The sequence below is a fragment of the Rhodnius prolixus genome, unplaced genomic scaffold, assembly GCF_049639745.1.
Source record: "Rhodnius prolixus isolate KJV_2025 unplaced genomic scaffold, Rpr scaffold_7, whole genome shotgun sequence".
NCBI lineage: Eukaryota > Metazoa > Arthropoda > Insecta > Hemiptera > Reduviidae > Rhodnius > Rhodnius prolixus.
In genome coordinates this window covers 11392777-11409748 of record NW_027411582.1, presented here as the reverse complement: position 1 = coordinate 11409748, position 16972 = coordinate 11392777, and the positions used below count along the sequence as shown (strand labels likewise).

The window sequence follows — 16972 nt, the reverse complement described above, 5'->3', positions numbered from 1 at the left end:
CGTGGACATATCATTATTACATGTTTGAAATCCTCCTCCTCATTGCAATCTACGCAAAGAGGAGAGGACCTTTAAATATATTTCAATTTAAAGCATTTGGCAGAAATGAATATATAAAATGTTTTCAAATTTAATTATTATTTTTTAAAAAAAAAGTCTTACAACCTCTATTGAAAATCGCCAGAAGTCTCTTCAAAATTAAATTTTTACTAAGCATTTTAGTTCTCCTATTTGCTTGTCCTGGAGAATTACTGAAGTTTTCGAAACTCTCGCCTAGTGATTTGTTTAAATTTCACATAGTGGGTAAAGTATGCGGATCAAGCCTGCTGTATCCATACAGTCTAATGGCCCAATACTGGATGTTCATCATGGCTAGCTAATTAATAAATAACACGTACATTAATTGATAAAAGCATTCAGGGAATGTAATATTTTAGTTATTCCTCTACAGGGCCTGTATTATTTAGGAATATTAATTTAGAAAGAGAATGTTTATTCTTGACTTACTGTTATCGGCTTAAACTTTCTACTAGCTGACTCAGCAGAAATCTCAACGCAAACTGATCTATCTCTGAGGATGGAAGGGATCCGAAACCAATTAGGGATAAATTAAATAAGTGTTTGCTGCTAACAGATAAAAGCTAGATAGTTTTTGGTAACCTCGTATCCAGTTTTTTCATATTTCTTGAAGATTTTCATTTTTGAAGGGTTCCTGGGGGCAGACTGAGTGGGGGGGTCCCCCCTTTAATTTGCATCCCAGTGTAGTGTCCGGTTTTAAAAACTCTTTAATGTTGAACATTATTAACCCTTAACTGGTATCGTCGGGTCAAATTTGATCCGCGCGTTTTTCTTTTGCATGGCATTTTGTAGGAATTAACTATAAACATCTCCTCTTCTCTGAATTCTCCTCTTTTATCCTCACCCAACAATCGACCATACAAATCAGTCGTTCTTGAGCAGTGCAAGTAAATAAAATATAGGTTTTGGGTCAAATTTGACCCAACAATACCATTTACGGTATAACTTTTTTTCTTAATATTTTTTATTTTTATGTTTCGGAGTTTGTTTTCTGTTCTATTTGTTAATATTATTCTATAATATTAAATGGTACATAGTAAATATTACATAATATTTAATATTATTGCTGATAACTGGTTCTGTTCAGTTAAGCTGGTCCATGAACTAGGAAAGCTAAATTTGTCTTACCCGGGAGACATTACGAAAAAAATAAAAAAGAAAACCCCTCTTATACAGGGTGTTCATTTTAAGACGGCTCAAATGCATTTCATGCTCAAACGGTTAATCTGAGCAAAAAAATGGTAGAGGTAAAATTTATTGCCCGTCACCTCTAGTTTCAGAATAAGTGACCTGATTGTAGATTCCTGTTCGCGTACATCAAAAGTGAGGGTTCGCAGTTGACCCTCATTTTCATACGCACAGTTTTAAAGAGTATAAAAAGTTGTGAAAGAAACCGGAAACCGCAATTCGATATCTTCAAAATTAAAGGTGCTACGCCATTTCAAAATCTGGTATTTATTAAGCATATTTCAATTTTTTAACTTGTTATCAAAGAGAAAGAAGAGCACGCGATAGGTCATTTTTATGTATTTTTTCATCACCTTTCTTCTGAAAATATTACCAAGGCTGTAAAGCTAGTATTTTTCTTAATGTCGGGAAATAAGTCGTTTTCCGAGTGATTTTTCTAAGAAAAATCAATTGTTAAGAGCTTTAGATGTTCTCAAGCGTACACAAAATGGCTAAAAATTAATTTTACATCTGTTACAAACAAGAAGGTTTAATAATTATTTGGTAATTTTGGGAGAGTTGCGTTTAATTGCCAAGAAAATTTGAAGCCCTATATTTAAGTGATCAATATCTTTCGTTTAAAGGATCAAACTTATTCCTTAATTTATCAAATAATGCACTTTACTCAACTTGTGAAGCATGTACTGTGCCTTCAAAGGTGCCTCCTCTGGCTCAAAAGCCAGGTTATCAACTGCTCTCTGTATCTGAGGAGGCACCCTTGACGTTTTAAAAGTAATAAGCATTTAATGTTTCGGGGTCAATGCTGACCCGACGATACCAGTTGAAGTTGAGATTTTTGAGGATAACCAGTTAAGGGTTAAATGTGACTTAAATATGTACGGGAATTTGAAGAAAATTTATTAGTTAGAATTTTGAGAATATAGTAGTTATAGAAAGTGGTGTTTGGGTTCACAACAATTTTGTTCTTATAATTACCTGATTTTTATTTGCTCTACTTGAGCTTTTGTACTCTTTAGACAATAATGGTGGAACGAGTAGTTGGTCAACAGTAAACTTTGATGGTGGCGATCTGCTTAGAACTGCCACAGGATTTATCATAGGAATGCATTTTAATTAGTCCCAGCTATGAGATGCATTCCACCTTCAGCTAAGAGAGGCCCACTTTCATTAATTAATTAGTGCAATGGGTCTTTCAGGTATTAATAATAAGGTCACTCGTTATGGGAAATTCACTTATCTTTAGAGGTTTCTTCTTTTAGATTATTTCAGCTGCAAAACTCAACTCTCCTGGGCGATATTATTAACTCTATTGACTGTCTTCTACATTTTTCTACGTTTTTTTTTCTATTTCAATTCTGGAACTCGGTCATTTTTATTAGTTTCATTCAACGCTACAGCTCGTGCGAGCTCCCTGGCCTCCACCAAGAACTACCTCAAGCCATTCCCTTCTGCGCCAGCGTTCTCCATCCCAGCATCATGGATCCACCTGGTCTTTCCATCCGCTTCACGGCCTTCCTTTGACCTTCTTAGCGATAGCCGTTTCTTGCATCAAATTTAAATGACCAGCCAGTTTTAATCTATGTATTCTGATCCACTCTTTCAGCGGCACTTCTAGTACATTTCCCTCCTATTTCGGATTCTTTTAAAGTGTCTCCTTCCTTGATCGGTTTGCAAATCCTCCCCAGTATTTTATTTTAGAAATATACTTAATTTATTTTCATATTTTTTTACTGATCAATTAGCTTTCGGATCCGTATCTTAAGAATAGTTTAGCGCTTTATACAGATGCATCATTGCACTTTATTATATTTTATGAAGATTATTAATTAATTTTTTATTTTGCAGGTAAGTACATCTTCATTAATTGGAATTGTTCTTGATGGTAAGTCAATTATTATAGAATTGTTTTGTTAATTTATTTTATTTTTTAATTTTAAGAATATAAACCCACAGAAATGCCAGCATGCCACGTTTACTCTCCGGCGGAGCTCCTGTCCACCTGTCCTCTTCCTTGTACAGTGCGCTACCTTGGGCTCTACATTGACAAACGACTCACGTGGAACCCACAACACTAGACTAAATGATAAGCAATGACAAAACGTGCGAAACTGCTTTACAGACTTCTTGGACGACGCTCCAAATTACCCATTGAACTCAAACGATTAATATACAGTACTGTCCTCAAACCTATGTGGACTTACGGACTAGAGCTGTGGGGTTCAGCCAAACCTACAAACATGCGGGCTGTACAGACATTTCAATCAAAACTACTCCGACAGATAGCTGACGCACCTTTCTACGGTGACTAACCTTACTCTTCACAACGACCCCAACATCCCCTTCGTACACCAATACGCCAAGACTAAATACCAAAAATTCCATACTGCTCTCTCTACTTGCTCAAATCCTCTAGTACAGTCTCTCGCCTCCTCTGACATCCCTAATACTTCTCGCCAACTGAATCGCCAGTGGCCCCGCGACTTCCTTGAAGTCTGAAGGCCTAAACGCCATTATTCTCCTATCTCTCCTCTCTCCTCCTCGTATTCTCCTCCTCACACTCTCCTCTCTCCTATAGAGAGTGCTACTGCTGGATAGCTTCTCTCCTCCTGCTCTTCCATACATTCCTAAATCGTCCGTGGCCCCGCGACTTCCTCGCAGACTGAAGGCCTAACATTAATATCCTGTAGAGAGTGCTACCGCTGGGCAGTTTCTTTCCTCCTGCCTTTCACGCCTCTATACTTCTATCTCCCTATAATACAGATTGTAAATAACAAAATAAATTAAAAAAAAAAAAAAGGATATAAAGCGCGTCAACATCGTAAAGCGTTCTCAGCACACTGCCGGACAGTGTTCCCAGAAATAAGAGAGTAATAGTGATCAACTGCACTGGATGCAGCGAATAAAAAAATTAAACCTATTTTCAAAAAGTAGCAGTCCATTGCAGTCTGCAGATTGCAAAGGCTGTGTGTTTTTTTTTATATTGTGGAGCTTACACAAAATTTTGACTTGTTTTCCTAAATAGTGAAGGTGGTGAACCTGTAAGGTGGTTTGAAACAGGTGGCCCGCCGTTGAAATTTATGTTTTTCTGGATTTTTTTGTGGGATGGGAGGAGGGGATGTGTGAACTCACCCAAAATTTACCTTATTATATAAATTTTTTAAAAAATTAATTATATTTTATTTAAATTAACTATAAAACAAATGAATAAAAACAAATTATTTCATGGGAATGTCGCATTATTTACTCTTTATTTGAGATTATTGGCACCCGAAGATTGTTTCAGTTAACTGCCAGCCTCCGGACAGTGTTCTCGCGTTACAGATATCACTTTCCATTATCGGATAGTGAGCTTATCAGAAGTTCCTAGGGCAGGGGTCGGCAACCCGCGGCTCTTTTATCCAAATTTCGTGGTTCTTCAGCCTGTCCAAAATAAATTGTATATTTCAATTTTATTGAAACAAATGAAAATTTCATTTATTAAAGTAAAGATATTTTATCAAAAATAATTTTAAATGTGATTGGTTAGAAATTGAATCTAATTATTTTAAAATAAAGCACGTAATTATATAAGTTTGTCGCTATTTTCATTAAAATACAGGTTTAGTTATTATTTATCCGTTTATTTATTTTGAATATATGAAAATAAATATATAAAATTGTCAAAATTGGGTGTTTTTCAACGTTACGCTTTTTCTGGTGCAGTTTTTGACGATCAACCCTTTTACCACTGTCCTACCGGACAGTTTTAAAAAATTTAAATGTTATTGAATATCATAAAATAATATTTGTGAATACAAATGATCTACAAAGTTTTTTTACAATATCATCCTTGCGGCTCTTGGTAAGATTTATTAAAATTATTTAAGAAGAAATGGCTCTCTACTTGAAATAGGTTGCCGACCCCTGTCCTAGGAGGAAAAAAAAATTATGGGTCAGCAGCTGGATTCGAACCCGAGATCTCCGCGTGGGACTCCAGTGCATAGAGCTAACTCTTTTCCTGCGCAAAGATATTCCAAAACGCTTGAATTTGACTCTGGAGTACGATAAAACGTTTAAGTAATGTAATAAGTTTGTTTTTTTTTTGGCGAACATAAAATACAGATAACAAAAATCAATTCACTCGCGATTTATGAGTTCTCTTTTATTAAGGGTTACTTCTAGCTTCCTCCATTCAATTCCTATTAAATATTTAATAAACTATTAATATTTAGGCCTGAAATAGCGAGGATTCTGTCAAAAATGAAAAAAAAACAACTCCGTCTTCTTCAGGAATCGTTACTATAACAATAGTTGATTGTAGATAGAATTCAACATTTGCAATGAATCATTTTATCCTAATGGTAGATAGATAATGTTATCCACTGAAAATGTGGTTAGGCCACAGATTTTACCCGACGGAGCGTGATGCATGTTTTATTGTAATTTCGGAGAAAGAGTGAGGTCACAGAGTAATGATACTGGTTCACTTATGAAAATACATGGAAGTAAGCCATCCAACTAGCCAAAGGTTTTTTTTTTTTTTTTATCTACGCCACCCGTAAGTCACGGCAGTTCTGCCATCCGACGGCGGGCTTCCCAGTACACTAATGCTTTTTTCCTGTAGATATCGTCCGATAAGACTTCTTATGTCCTCGATAGAAGGACACACGTCAAGGTGTTCGGAGGACATGTCTTCTCTTCCACACAGAGTGCAGGTCGGGTCCACCGCCAACCCAATGCGACATAGGTGGGCCTGCAAATAATCATGACCCGTGAGCAGTCTGAAGCAGGCCACGCCATCCCTTCTTGTCAGATTAGGTGGAACTCGTCCACCTGGTTCAACCAATACTTGCCACCGTTTTCCATCCGCTTTTGCTTTTTGTCTGCACTTCACTTCTGATCGAAGACAGGCAGCAGTTATCCTTTTAAAAGCGTGTATAGAGATCGGTTTCTCAGGTTGATCCATTTGCGCACCTCTTTTTGCCAATTCATCGGCTCTCTCGTTTCCAAGAAGCCCACAGTGTCCTGGAATCCATTGGAGCGCTATTGTCTTATTGCTTTTATTGGCAGCCTCAATCGCTGCTCTGCATTTCGCTATAACAGCCGACTCTGCATAGCTCGCTACAGCTATAGCTAGAATCGCAGCACGCGAGTCAACAAAGACCACAATACGGCTCCAAGGACCCCACTTCACTTTGCCAAGGGCTAATAGTATTCCGGCAAGCTCGCCATCCTAATTAGTGGATACTTTCCCCACAGGTGCTGATAGTTGAAAGGCTTCAGAGTACACACCGGCTCCCGCATTATATCTTGCTTCTAGGGCTGAACCGTCTGTGTAGACATGAAACCAATCGGGTGAAGGGTAACGATTAATAATGGTCTCTAGAGCTATTGCCTTTAGCTCCCACTCAGGCCAAAGGTTTACGGTACTGTTTAGGTATTTCACAGACCAGATCCATGAGACCAAAATCTTGTAAAATAAAGGTGCGATAAATTCTCTGTTCATGTTCCATGTAAAGAGAAGGTTTCAAAAACATGTGAAATAAAAATAAAATACGTAAAATGATCATTAGATTTTTTGTTCTTTTTCTTAAAAAAAATATTTTTACACTCAATTCTGAAAAAACAAAATGACGCACCAATTAATTTATAAATAAATCAGCCAACAAAATCTTACATTGATTCACGAGATAACAAAATAAATTACTATAACATATTACCACAGAGATCTATTTTAAAATATTTACATCTAATATTACCTACCAACTGTTATCGGTACCAAATGTAGAATAAGGTTAAGTTTATAGGAATAGTATGAGGACAAAGTTTTGGTGCGTGGTGAAAATTAAATACGTTTTCGTTAGCTCTACCAACATAACTTAGTGATTCTAAGAAAGTGATAAATCTATTCTCGCTAAAATTTAATTAAACGACTTTCTGGTGTCTTGTTTGCTTGCTTCCTTTTGATGGGTTTTTATAACAGTGAAAGACGGAAATATTATAAGTTAATAATTAAATGAACTATGGAGTTAGTTAGAACGTTGTTTACTAAAGGATATTATAACTATTTTTTTGGCAAATTAATTCCATTTGTCCACAACCTTTTTACCTCTTTATTTTTAATAGATATTAATGGAACACAAAACTTCTGTCTTAAAACTCTTAATATTTCTTCTTAATAATAATTACATACTGTTTGTTGATTCGGATTGGCAGATATTCTACTAACTCTAAATTATTACAGGTAATCATAGACTACTTATTCATTACTTATCAACGTCACCTTTAATTTTGGAACTATGTACTCAAATTATATCTATCCCCCTGAAATGTTTACATTAAAAACGGAAATCGTGGCAGTGTAGAGGCGGTTAAATTGGGGCGATAATAGATGATTGATAGATTTCTGTTCCGCTTTGTTTAAATTAATTAATTTCAATTTATTGAATTGAATATAACATAAATGTAAATATCTTTCTCATGAGATTTCTCTAATGTACCATGTGGATTAATTCCATTTCATTCCATTCCATTGTTACGCCCCTTTTAGCCACGCCCACTCTATCCATAATATTCCCGAGTAAAAGGCAACAGAAAAATTGGAAATATATATAACACAACAAGTCTTTTGTGCAAAAAAATAAAAATACCCTTTCCTTCAGAACTTTATGATCATATTGAACGGGTAAAAGGAATAATTCAACCGTAACGTTTTTGAGTATTACTAATTCTGGTTTTCTGCTACCAGATATTTATTTATTTGTGCGTGAATATAAACAAGAAACTGGTACTTTTACATTGAATAATAATTTATATTCAAGCTATAAATTTACATTACAATTCTATGAATCAAATTTTGTTTGTTTAAAGAGATTTACAGCAAATTTTTTTGCACGATTTTGTCTTGTTTTATGGAATAGTAGTAGTAGTAAGTAAAGTAATCGCCTATTTTTTCGGGCGGGCTTAACGTCCAACTACCAATTAGGTGTCGTGGACGGAGGCGACTAGCAAACATACTTAACTATAAATTTCTTTTATTAACCATTAAATAAAATCCAAGGCCTAAGACCGGGGAGTCGAACCCAGTATCAACAATACATATTAGCTTCGCAGGTCTCGCCTCTAACCGCTCGGCTACCGTTGCGCCCCTTGTTTTATGGAATATATAAATTATAAAAATTAGAGAACTATTTTCTAGCTGAACTACTGATTAGTTTTCACATTCATCTGGGTATCCGCAGCTGGTTAGAGCTCTCTTCGGGCAGTTTAAGGAATCTGGTGAACGGCTAAGTTTGAAGACGTAGATTACTCTCCCAGGAACCTTAATCTATAAAAGCCCTTCTTCACATGGTCACAAATACTTGCTGTTAAGTTATATCTTTTTTTTTTTTTTCTTTTTTTTGTTAGAACCTAGATAGGATGTCCCGTGGCTGGCCTGTATAGGCAGATAGATGCGTTTGGTTAAAGGCACGAGAACGACTTAAAACTGCATTGCCAATCTGGAGTCAATTTGACTCCAAAAAAAAATGTAGGAATGGTCTCTGTTTCCTCACATCTCATAGCTATCCCGAAATGTTCTTAGATATGCTATCCCCACTCTCTCACCATTTGATAGTCACGAGCTGAAGACCATGGAATTCTTAGTTTCTTTTTGCAGATTAGTTTACTTGGATCATAAAAGTCATTTCGACTCCTGATTGGTTATATAAGTAGATTTTCTGTCATTAACTTGACTCCAGATTATTGCCTAAATGTTTATTTGATAAATTTACATAATTTTCATAGAAAGTATCAAGGCACAAAAAAAAGCCTCTTTCTAGAATTGATTTTCTGTCCGAATTGCAGCAAAAACTTGCAGCGAATTGGGTAATTTCCGATCCGTGTCAACAGCGCACAGTAATTGAAAGAAAATGAAAAAGCCCCTGATCAGAAGGCAGTCAATCAGGGTTCTAGAAAATACTGAAATTACTGCGATCCCTAAGTTGAAGTTAATTCCTTCTACGTGAAATGTTAAAGCCGATTTGTGGACAAAATTTGTTTTTTCTGTTCTTAATTCCTATTCTTTCTCATCCTTTAATGCAAATTTTATTATTAAAATTGAAATCAATGTAGAAAAAAAAGATAAAACTAAATTATGGAGTCAATATGACTCCAGTTTGGCAATAACTGACTAAGTTCGAGCATTGGCAATGCAGTGTTAAAGGCCGTCCATATTGGTTATATAAATTATAATTGATCTAACAACATTAATATTTGAACCGGAAGGACCTCAAATATCCCAAATTTCCCCGTGAAGCTTTTCCATCTACCAACGGCGACCCTTTGTTAACAATATTAAATGATGGGGGTCAGCTTCCATCGATTTTTTGGTAAAGATTGAATTCTGAAAACCAAAAAAAGAGCAATACGATACCAATTTAAGACACAAAATGAATTTTTTGAATAAATGATCAAAGGAGTCACTGGCGTCAAACTTAGGAGGAAAGCTTCTTTCAAATTTTCTTCTCGACGTGAAGAATGAAATCCTATCCGATGAAAAAAGCTGCGATTACAGCTCTTATTCCTGAACTTTGGCAAGGCGTGCCTCGTGCCGCATACAAATGCTTGATAAGTAACAATTAATACATTCCACCAGCTCGTTATGCGGAACCATTACTCACACGACAGGAAATGGGTAAATTAAAACTTAAAAAGATTTAGTAGCATTTGGTGCTACTGATACTCTAAAGTGACTATTATAAATCTTTGTCGGGTCGACCGTTTTCAAAATATCTGTGGCTAATAATTATAATTCATTTTTTTGCTGTTTTTTCTTTTGATAACGTTATCAACTCATGAAATTTTATTTATTTTAAGCGACCTAATTAACTGTAAACAACAGCATTTAAACGAAAGGTGATTTGAATTTAGATTAAAATTCAACCAAAACAAGTAGAGATTAAAACTGATTATATACCGCTTAATTAAAAAGAAATAAACTTTTACAATGCCTTTCCCCGTTTTCACATCAATAGAATGAAGTTTATCTCAAATCTAAATTAGTCTTCATAAATCCTAGAGGAACGTGAAACTCTTAGATAATATCTTCAAGGAAACCCAAAGAAACTCACCCGGTTATAATTTACAAATTTCTTTCCGGCTAGAAAATTCTCGTGACTAAAGTTGACTTCAAATAAAAAGTAAAATTAATGAAGAAAACGTAAAATCGATTGAAAGATAAAATTTTTATGGTACTCCTGATTCACAAGACATCTTGGAGCTAGCTATGAATCATATGGATTCTTTTGGTCCAAGAGTGGTCCCAGGCTGTAACCTAATCTACCTCTGCTGATGGATGAAACTCCGAAACAAGTCAAAGATATAATGAACCACTTCAACGACGAATAAAATCGAAGGATGCACTGCAGACTTAATCACATTTTTCAAAGTATATAATTAATTTTAAGTCTGTTCGAGACTATATTATCAATATCTAAATGGTGAATAGTATGCAATTTAGAATTGTTCTTACCTCGAGCTCTGGGTTTGGTCTGTAAATGGCTGACAATCGTATCGTATGCAGCTTCAGAAGCCACACCTGAATCTTTTACTAGTTTTTCCTTAACAGCGATACAGATGCTGTTTCTACTCAGTAACACTTCTAATTCTTCGAAAGCCTGAAAAATCAACAGAAATATTGTAGCTATTAATATATAGAGTGAATAAGTACAGATAAGTTGTTGTAAGCAACGCGCTGATATATTTTAAATTCAATCTTAGAAAAAGTAAACGCGTTAAAACATACAAAAACCAAATATGTTGACAAATTTAAATCCATTAAAAATATTGGCAATTTGGAAAAAGTGTAGTTGTAGCGCGAGATTGTGAAGTAAGTGAAGCAGAAATCTCTTCACCAAACTGGTTTAAACTACCTCTAATGATGGAAGAAAATCCAAAACCGGTCATACACATGCCCTGCTACAGCGAACAAAATCAAAGACAGAGAATAGAAAATAGATCTCAAAAACTTTAGTTTCCTTGTCTAATGATTATAATTGAAAATGAAATTAAATTGAGAAAATTAGAACATTGTTTGAAAACATCTAATGGCGTAAAATTTCCAATTAACTTTTGTTTTGACAAAACAGCCAGCTATCTGTGTGATAATAATTTACAATTACCCTGCAGACATTGCCTTAATTAATTGATATTAGCCATTTTGTATTCATTTACAATTGGCACTATTTTGCTATCGCTTGAAATTATCAAAATTAAGTTTTAAAAATATTCATCATTCCAGCTCTCCTGAGTTTGAAAAAAATGTTTTTAGCGGATACTCTAACGAATATACTCGTTTTTACTCAATATTTAAGATTTAATTGTTTATTAAACATAGTTATTGGTGTTTTTGGTATTTTTTTTTTTTTATTGCTTTATTGTACAATTTATTAAATACCTACGGAGGAAAAATTAGTGAAAAAAAATTAAATAGTATTCTTCCAAGTTAAAATCAATTTATAAAAAATTCGCTAATCAAGTTAGAGTATTAGATTTGTGAAATGTGGGCGGTACTTTGGGCCAATTGAAAGCTAGTTGGCCACGCCCTAGCCAATGAAAACACTGCTAAGCCAAAAAGTAATATGGCCGTTGTAAATTTCATTTTTTATCCTAATTTTTAACTTTCCTTTACTTCTAGACTAGATATTACCTAATGTCTTTGCTTTTTAGTCAAAATATTTTAGGATAATTGGATATTTCTTACCTAATTTTTAACTTTCCTTTACTTCTAGACTAGATATTACCTAATGTCTTTGCTTTTTAGTCAAAATATTTTAGGATAATTGGATATTTCTTACCTAATTTTTAACTTTCCTTTACTTCTAGACTAGATATTACCTAATGTCTTTGCTTTTTAGTCAAAATATTTTAGGATAATTGGATATTTCTTACCTAATTTTTAACTTTCCTTTACTTCTAGACTAGATATTACCTAATGTCTTTGCTTTTTAGTCAAAATATTTTAGGATAATTGGATATTTCGTAAAAACAAAAAAAAAGACGGTGTGGCCACCATGTTTTTGCGATATAATTTTCTTTAAATTTAGCGTTTTTACTGAAAAGTTAGTCCGATTCAATATTTTACACTTTCACTTTCATTTTGTAAGTGGGTTCGATTTAGCACTGCTCTTATTATTTGTAGAATTATTGAATCCTTGGTTTCATTATTATTTAGAGGTTTCATAATCAGTAAAATTTAGGGCTTGGGGGGATAAGCCCTCAGCGCCCGAGTCTGGTGGAGGAGCTGCCTCCTCATAGCAACCAGACTTGCTCCCCGTTAAGGATCCTCTGAGTGGACTGTATATGCCTTAAACAATGGCAGGACGGTGTAGCTCAAGATGCTAAGAGCATCCTTCGAGTTCGTAACTGGATGGCGGTTGCTAAAAATAGTGACAACTGGCTGAAACATATTGAGGAGGCCTTATCACTGGGTTGTAGCGCCGTGAAAGAAGAAAAAGAAGAAGATTGAATCCTTGGCATAAGAAAAACCTGTTTTGACTGAAGGGGACCTCCGCTTGTTCGTTCCTGAAGCTTTCATTCTCGATTCTCTTGCAATTGAAAAGAATGTCTGAAATTCTTTTCTTGCTGCCAGTTTCCACTAATTCTTGGCATTTTTACGTGAACTTCTGAACATGTTTCACTTGATATTTTTCTTGTTGAACGCTCACATATCAAAAATGTATGCGTATTAGTGAGAAATTTAGAAATGAAGTAAATCAAATCGCATTGTTAGAACCACACGAATCGATTACTATTACTTTTATTACCATCAGAATATTTAAAGATTTGAAACAAAATGGTGGACAATCCTGACCAATCCACTACCTGACAGTTCGTGAGGGTGTTAACTTGGGAATTACAGGTAGATGATATCTTGAGAATTCTTCCTCTTTTGACGTCAGATAAATTTCGTTTCGTTGACCCACGGAGTGAGTAGAACAGCAGGCCGTACATTTCTTATCTACTAGCTTACCTTGTAAAACTAACTAAAATAAATTGTGTCAGAGATGTAGTAGACTAATTCGCTCAGAAGAAATGAATCTTTTACAAGAGAGGGGAGGAGATCGAGCTAGCAGTTTATATCAGAATGAAGGGAATAAAACAAACGCTGACACAGAATGATGGTCACTAGCCATCAACGGACGTAAAAATCTCTAAATTGTTCTTATTATTTTCTTTTTAAGCCAATTTTAGTCGAGAAAAATAAGTTTGTTTACTGTAAATTATGAGATGATATTTGTGTGAATGATTTCTAAATAAAAATTAAACAATTATGAAAATATAAAATGTGATTAACGAAATGCATAATAGAACCAATAGTTTGTAAGGAAAGGGGAGCAAAATAGAGGAGCGCATGCGCTAAGTTCTAGTTTTACCCGATATCGATTTTGATCTTCGGTTATTAGGAAGTTTAGGATCTACTTGCGATTCAATCAATTGGCCTAGAAAGACGGGAGAGGCAAGTGACTATACAAAAATATTGGCTATCCCGTAGTGAGTGCCCGTGGAGATTATTCGTGGCATTTAGTCTTGAGAAGGATGCCTGAGGTTACTGTAAAGAAATGAGGTTTGCGGCATAGAAAGGAGCATCAAATATTTGTCGCAGTAATCTGGCATTGAAATGCTGATTCGTATGTTTGACTTCTGTAAATTTGTCTATTTTGGATTTTACTTCATAGCTGCGGAATGGAACGGCTGACCGACCATTAAATGCTATCCATTCTTTGACTCAATAACCTCTCAATAACCAAATACTGTTACTAAAAATATACTACACGTGTATATTTGTCTACTGAAAAAAACTAACCTTAATTCCATAATTAGACTCTTCGTAGACTATAGACACATAACTCCAGTTGAACTTTTTCACTATTTCCACCATTGCGTTGACCTGATGATGATCAGAAGGTATTGTTCTGGTGAAATATTCAAATCTAGCTTTATTACTCAATTCTGGACTAGTGGACATGTAGGATACCTGCACAAAAAAATACATCATATCTTTTATTAATTAAGAACAAAATCTACGAAGAGTAAGATGGATGTAGACCTAGTGATTAGGAATTCAAGTATATTTCCAAATACTAGATGATTTATTAAAATTATCAAGATTTTTCATCTGCATAGAAATGCATGCAACATGTAAAACAAATGTCACGTTCTAGTGCATAAGGGAGAGAGTGCAGGTGTGAATATGGTTTAAAAGATGAAAGAGAATAGCTGGGAAAACAATTTAAGGTTACCGGACGTGATAATGACAGAAACGAGGAGTGATGGACTCATTGACGCGAAGGTAAAGGTGGCCGGCCGTGTTTGGCTGCAATGTGAGGTTAGCAGGATGAAACTGTAAACTGGAATGGAGCAGAATATTCGAAGATTAGGGAATGATGGCCTACAGAATGATGAATCGAATGCGAAATTTGAAGACTGTAAAAGGAGAACCGAAGAATGAAGACGGAAAATTCAAGAGAGAAGACTGAAAATTGAGAATGAAGGTTTTGAGACCATTAAGGATGCAGCTACGCTCTCAGGAATGGTCCTTAGTCTTTAATTATCAATCCTAAGACCAACAAACCATTAAAAATTATAATTTTCTCGGTGTTTTCCTTTAAATAATTTTTGCTTTTTCTTCATTTTCAAAGTACGAACAAATCTTACGTTTTAAATATTTAAAAAGGTCGGACCATTTTTTATATCTGGGTTAATATAACCGGTTTACACTATAAAATTTTATTACAGCTATTTAATTATATTTCTCCTTTTTTTATGATTTTCTTGCAGCGAGCGCTAGGAGGATCAAAACCTTGGCCATAATGTTGGAAAAGAATATTGAAGCCGGAAGTTTATAAGGGCGATGATGGGGGGCGGAAGACGTTAACGGAAGAGGAAAAAACTTTATAAAGTGAAATTCATGTTGCTTACTTTTTAAGAGTTTTTGAAGTGAAATTTACTAAAATTTATTACCAGAAAAGGAGAATATTTTGGCTAGTTTAAAGGAAACATATAATTCGTAAGGCCAGCATCATTTTCATCTTCAGACCTACTTCTTCGCAAAGGTTTGCCTTTCTTTAACAGCCGGTCCAGTCTTCTTTTTATTTTCGTTATTTCTAGATAACTGTGGTTTGGTTAGAGAAATATTTAACCATGAACGTGGTTATTCACCTCGGTATTTTGGTCAATTAATCTTAACCAATAAAAACAAAATCAAACAAAATTTTAGTCTGAAATATCTTTAATAATATAAATAATAATAAAATAAAAATTCACGAGGGTGAATAATGAAGTAGTAGCTAATGAAATTAGTGTTGAACACAAAATTGTAATAAAATTTATAAAATTAAACATAATAAAATTACCTATCATAAATCTTATAGGACTGAACATTGCACACAAATTACCTTCAATCAAATTTTTCGGCTAAAATGGTTCAAATTGTTCAAGTTTTATATTTTGATGTCCTCACTCTTCACAACGACCTCAATATATCCCCTTCGTACAACTCGCCAAGAAGAAGTACCAAAAGTTCCATACTGCTCTCTCTACTTGCTCTAATCCTCTTGTACTGTCTCTCGCCTCCTCTGACATTCCTAAAAATACTCGCCGAGTTAATCGCCAGTACTGTACTGCTCTCTCTACTTGCTCTAAACCTCTTGTACAGTCTCTCGCCTCCTCTGACATTCCTAAAAATACTCGCCGAGTTAATCGCCAGTACTGTACTGCTCTCTCTACTTGCTCTAAACCTCTTGTACAGTCTCTCGCCTCCTCTGACATTCCTAAAAATACTCGCCGAGTTAATCGCCAGTACTGTACTGCTCTCTCTACTTGCTCTAATCCTCTTGTACAGTCTCTCGCCTCCTCTGACATTCCTAAAAATACTCGCCGAGTTAATCGCCAGTACTGTACTGCTCTCTCTACTTGCTCTAATCCTCTTGTACAGTCTCTCGCCTCCTCTGACATCCCTAATACTCCTCGCCGACTGAATCGCCAGGGGCCCCGCGACTTCCTTGCAGTCTGAAGACCTAAACGTCATTATTCTCCTATAGAGAGAGCTACTACTGGGTAGTTTCTCTCCTCCTGCCTTTCACGCATTCATTTATCCTTTATTCTTCCTATTTACTTATTCTACGTGTATAGGGAGAAAGTATAGTAAGTTCCGTTACTTCAAGAGCCGCAACGTCCTACTACCAATCAAATGTCTTGGCCGGAGCCAGATTACTAAATGCTTAATTTTCTCATTTATTGACATTACATAAAATGCAAGACCATGTGCAGTTTGTCAGGCATATGAAGGCAAAGCCTATACGATGTAGTGAAGGTTGTCTTTTGGAAAGAAAACCTTAGGTTGCTTACCTGGAAGGCTTTTACTCTGGTTCGTTCCGACTGCTACCCGCCTTTGAGGTCTTTGGTATTGGCCTGCTAGACCTCATTTTAGTGTTATTATTATTTTTTGTTAGCCATATGGTTCTGATGGGGTTTTGTGATAGTCTAGGCTTTTGAGCTCCATAAAGAGATTATAAATTGGGCTAAAAATGCCTGAAATTACATCCATGGTCTACCGCAATGTAGTTCCTAGGTTCTTGCACCAGTAGAGAAATTCAATTAAAATTACACCTTTTTGAAAACTTGATTTTAGACACTTTCTAAGCACATTAAGAGAGCGCTTAAAAAGTAGAACAATCAGTTGGTTAAT

At 35.2% G+C, this 16972-nt stretch overlaps 1 protein-coding gene across 1 annotated transcript in view; it reads right to left on the bottom strand.

The window, feature by feature from the left end:
• The window catches only part of LOC141446973 (metabotropic glutamate receptor 2-like), a 308858-nt gene that overhangs the window by 133173 nt on the left and 158713 nt on the right, over positions 1-16972 (bottom strand). Inside the window, exons 4-5 of the mRNA XM_074114046.1 lie at positions 14090-14260; positions 10757-10901 (exon numbers count right to left, since the gene is read on the bottom strand). Of these exons, the coding sequence (XP_073970147.1) occupies positions 10757-10901; positions 14090-14260 (316 nt within the window). The remainder of the gene's footprint in view (positions 1-10756; positions 10902-14089; positions 14261-16972) is intronic.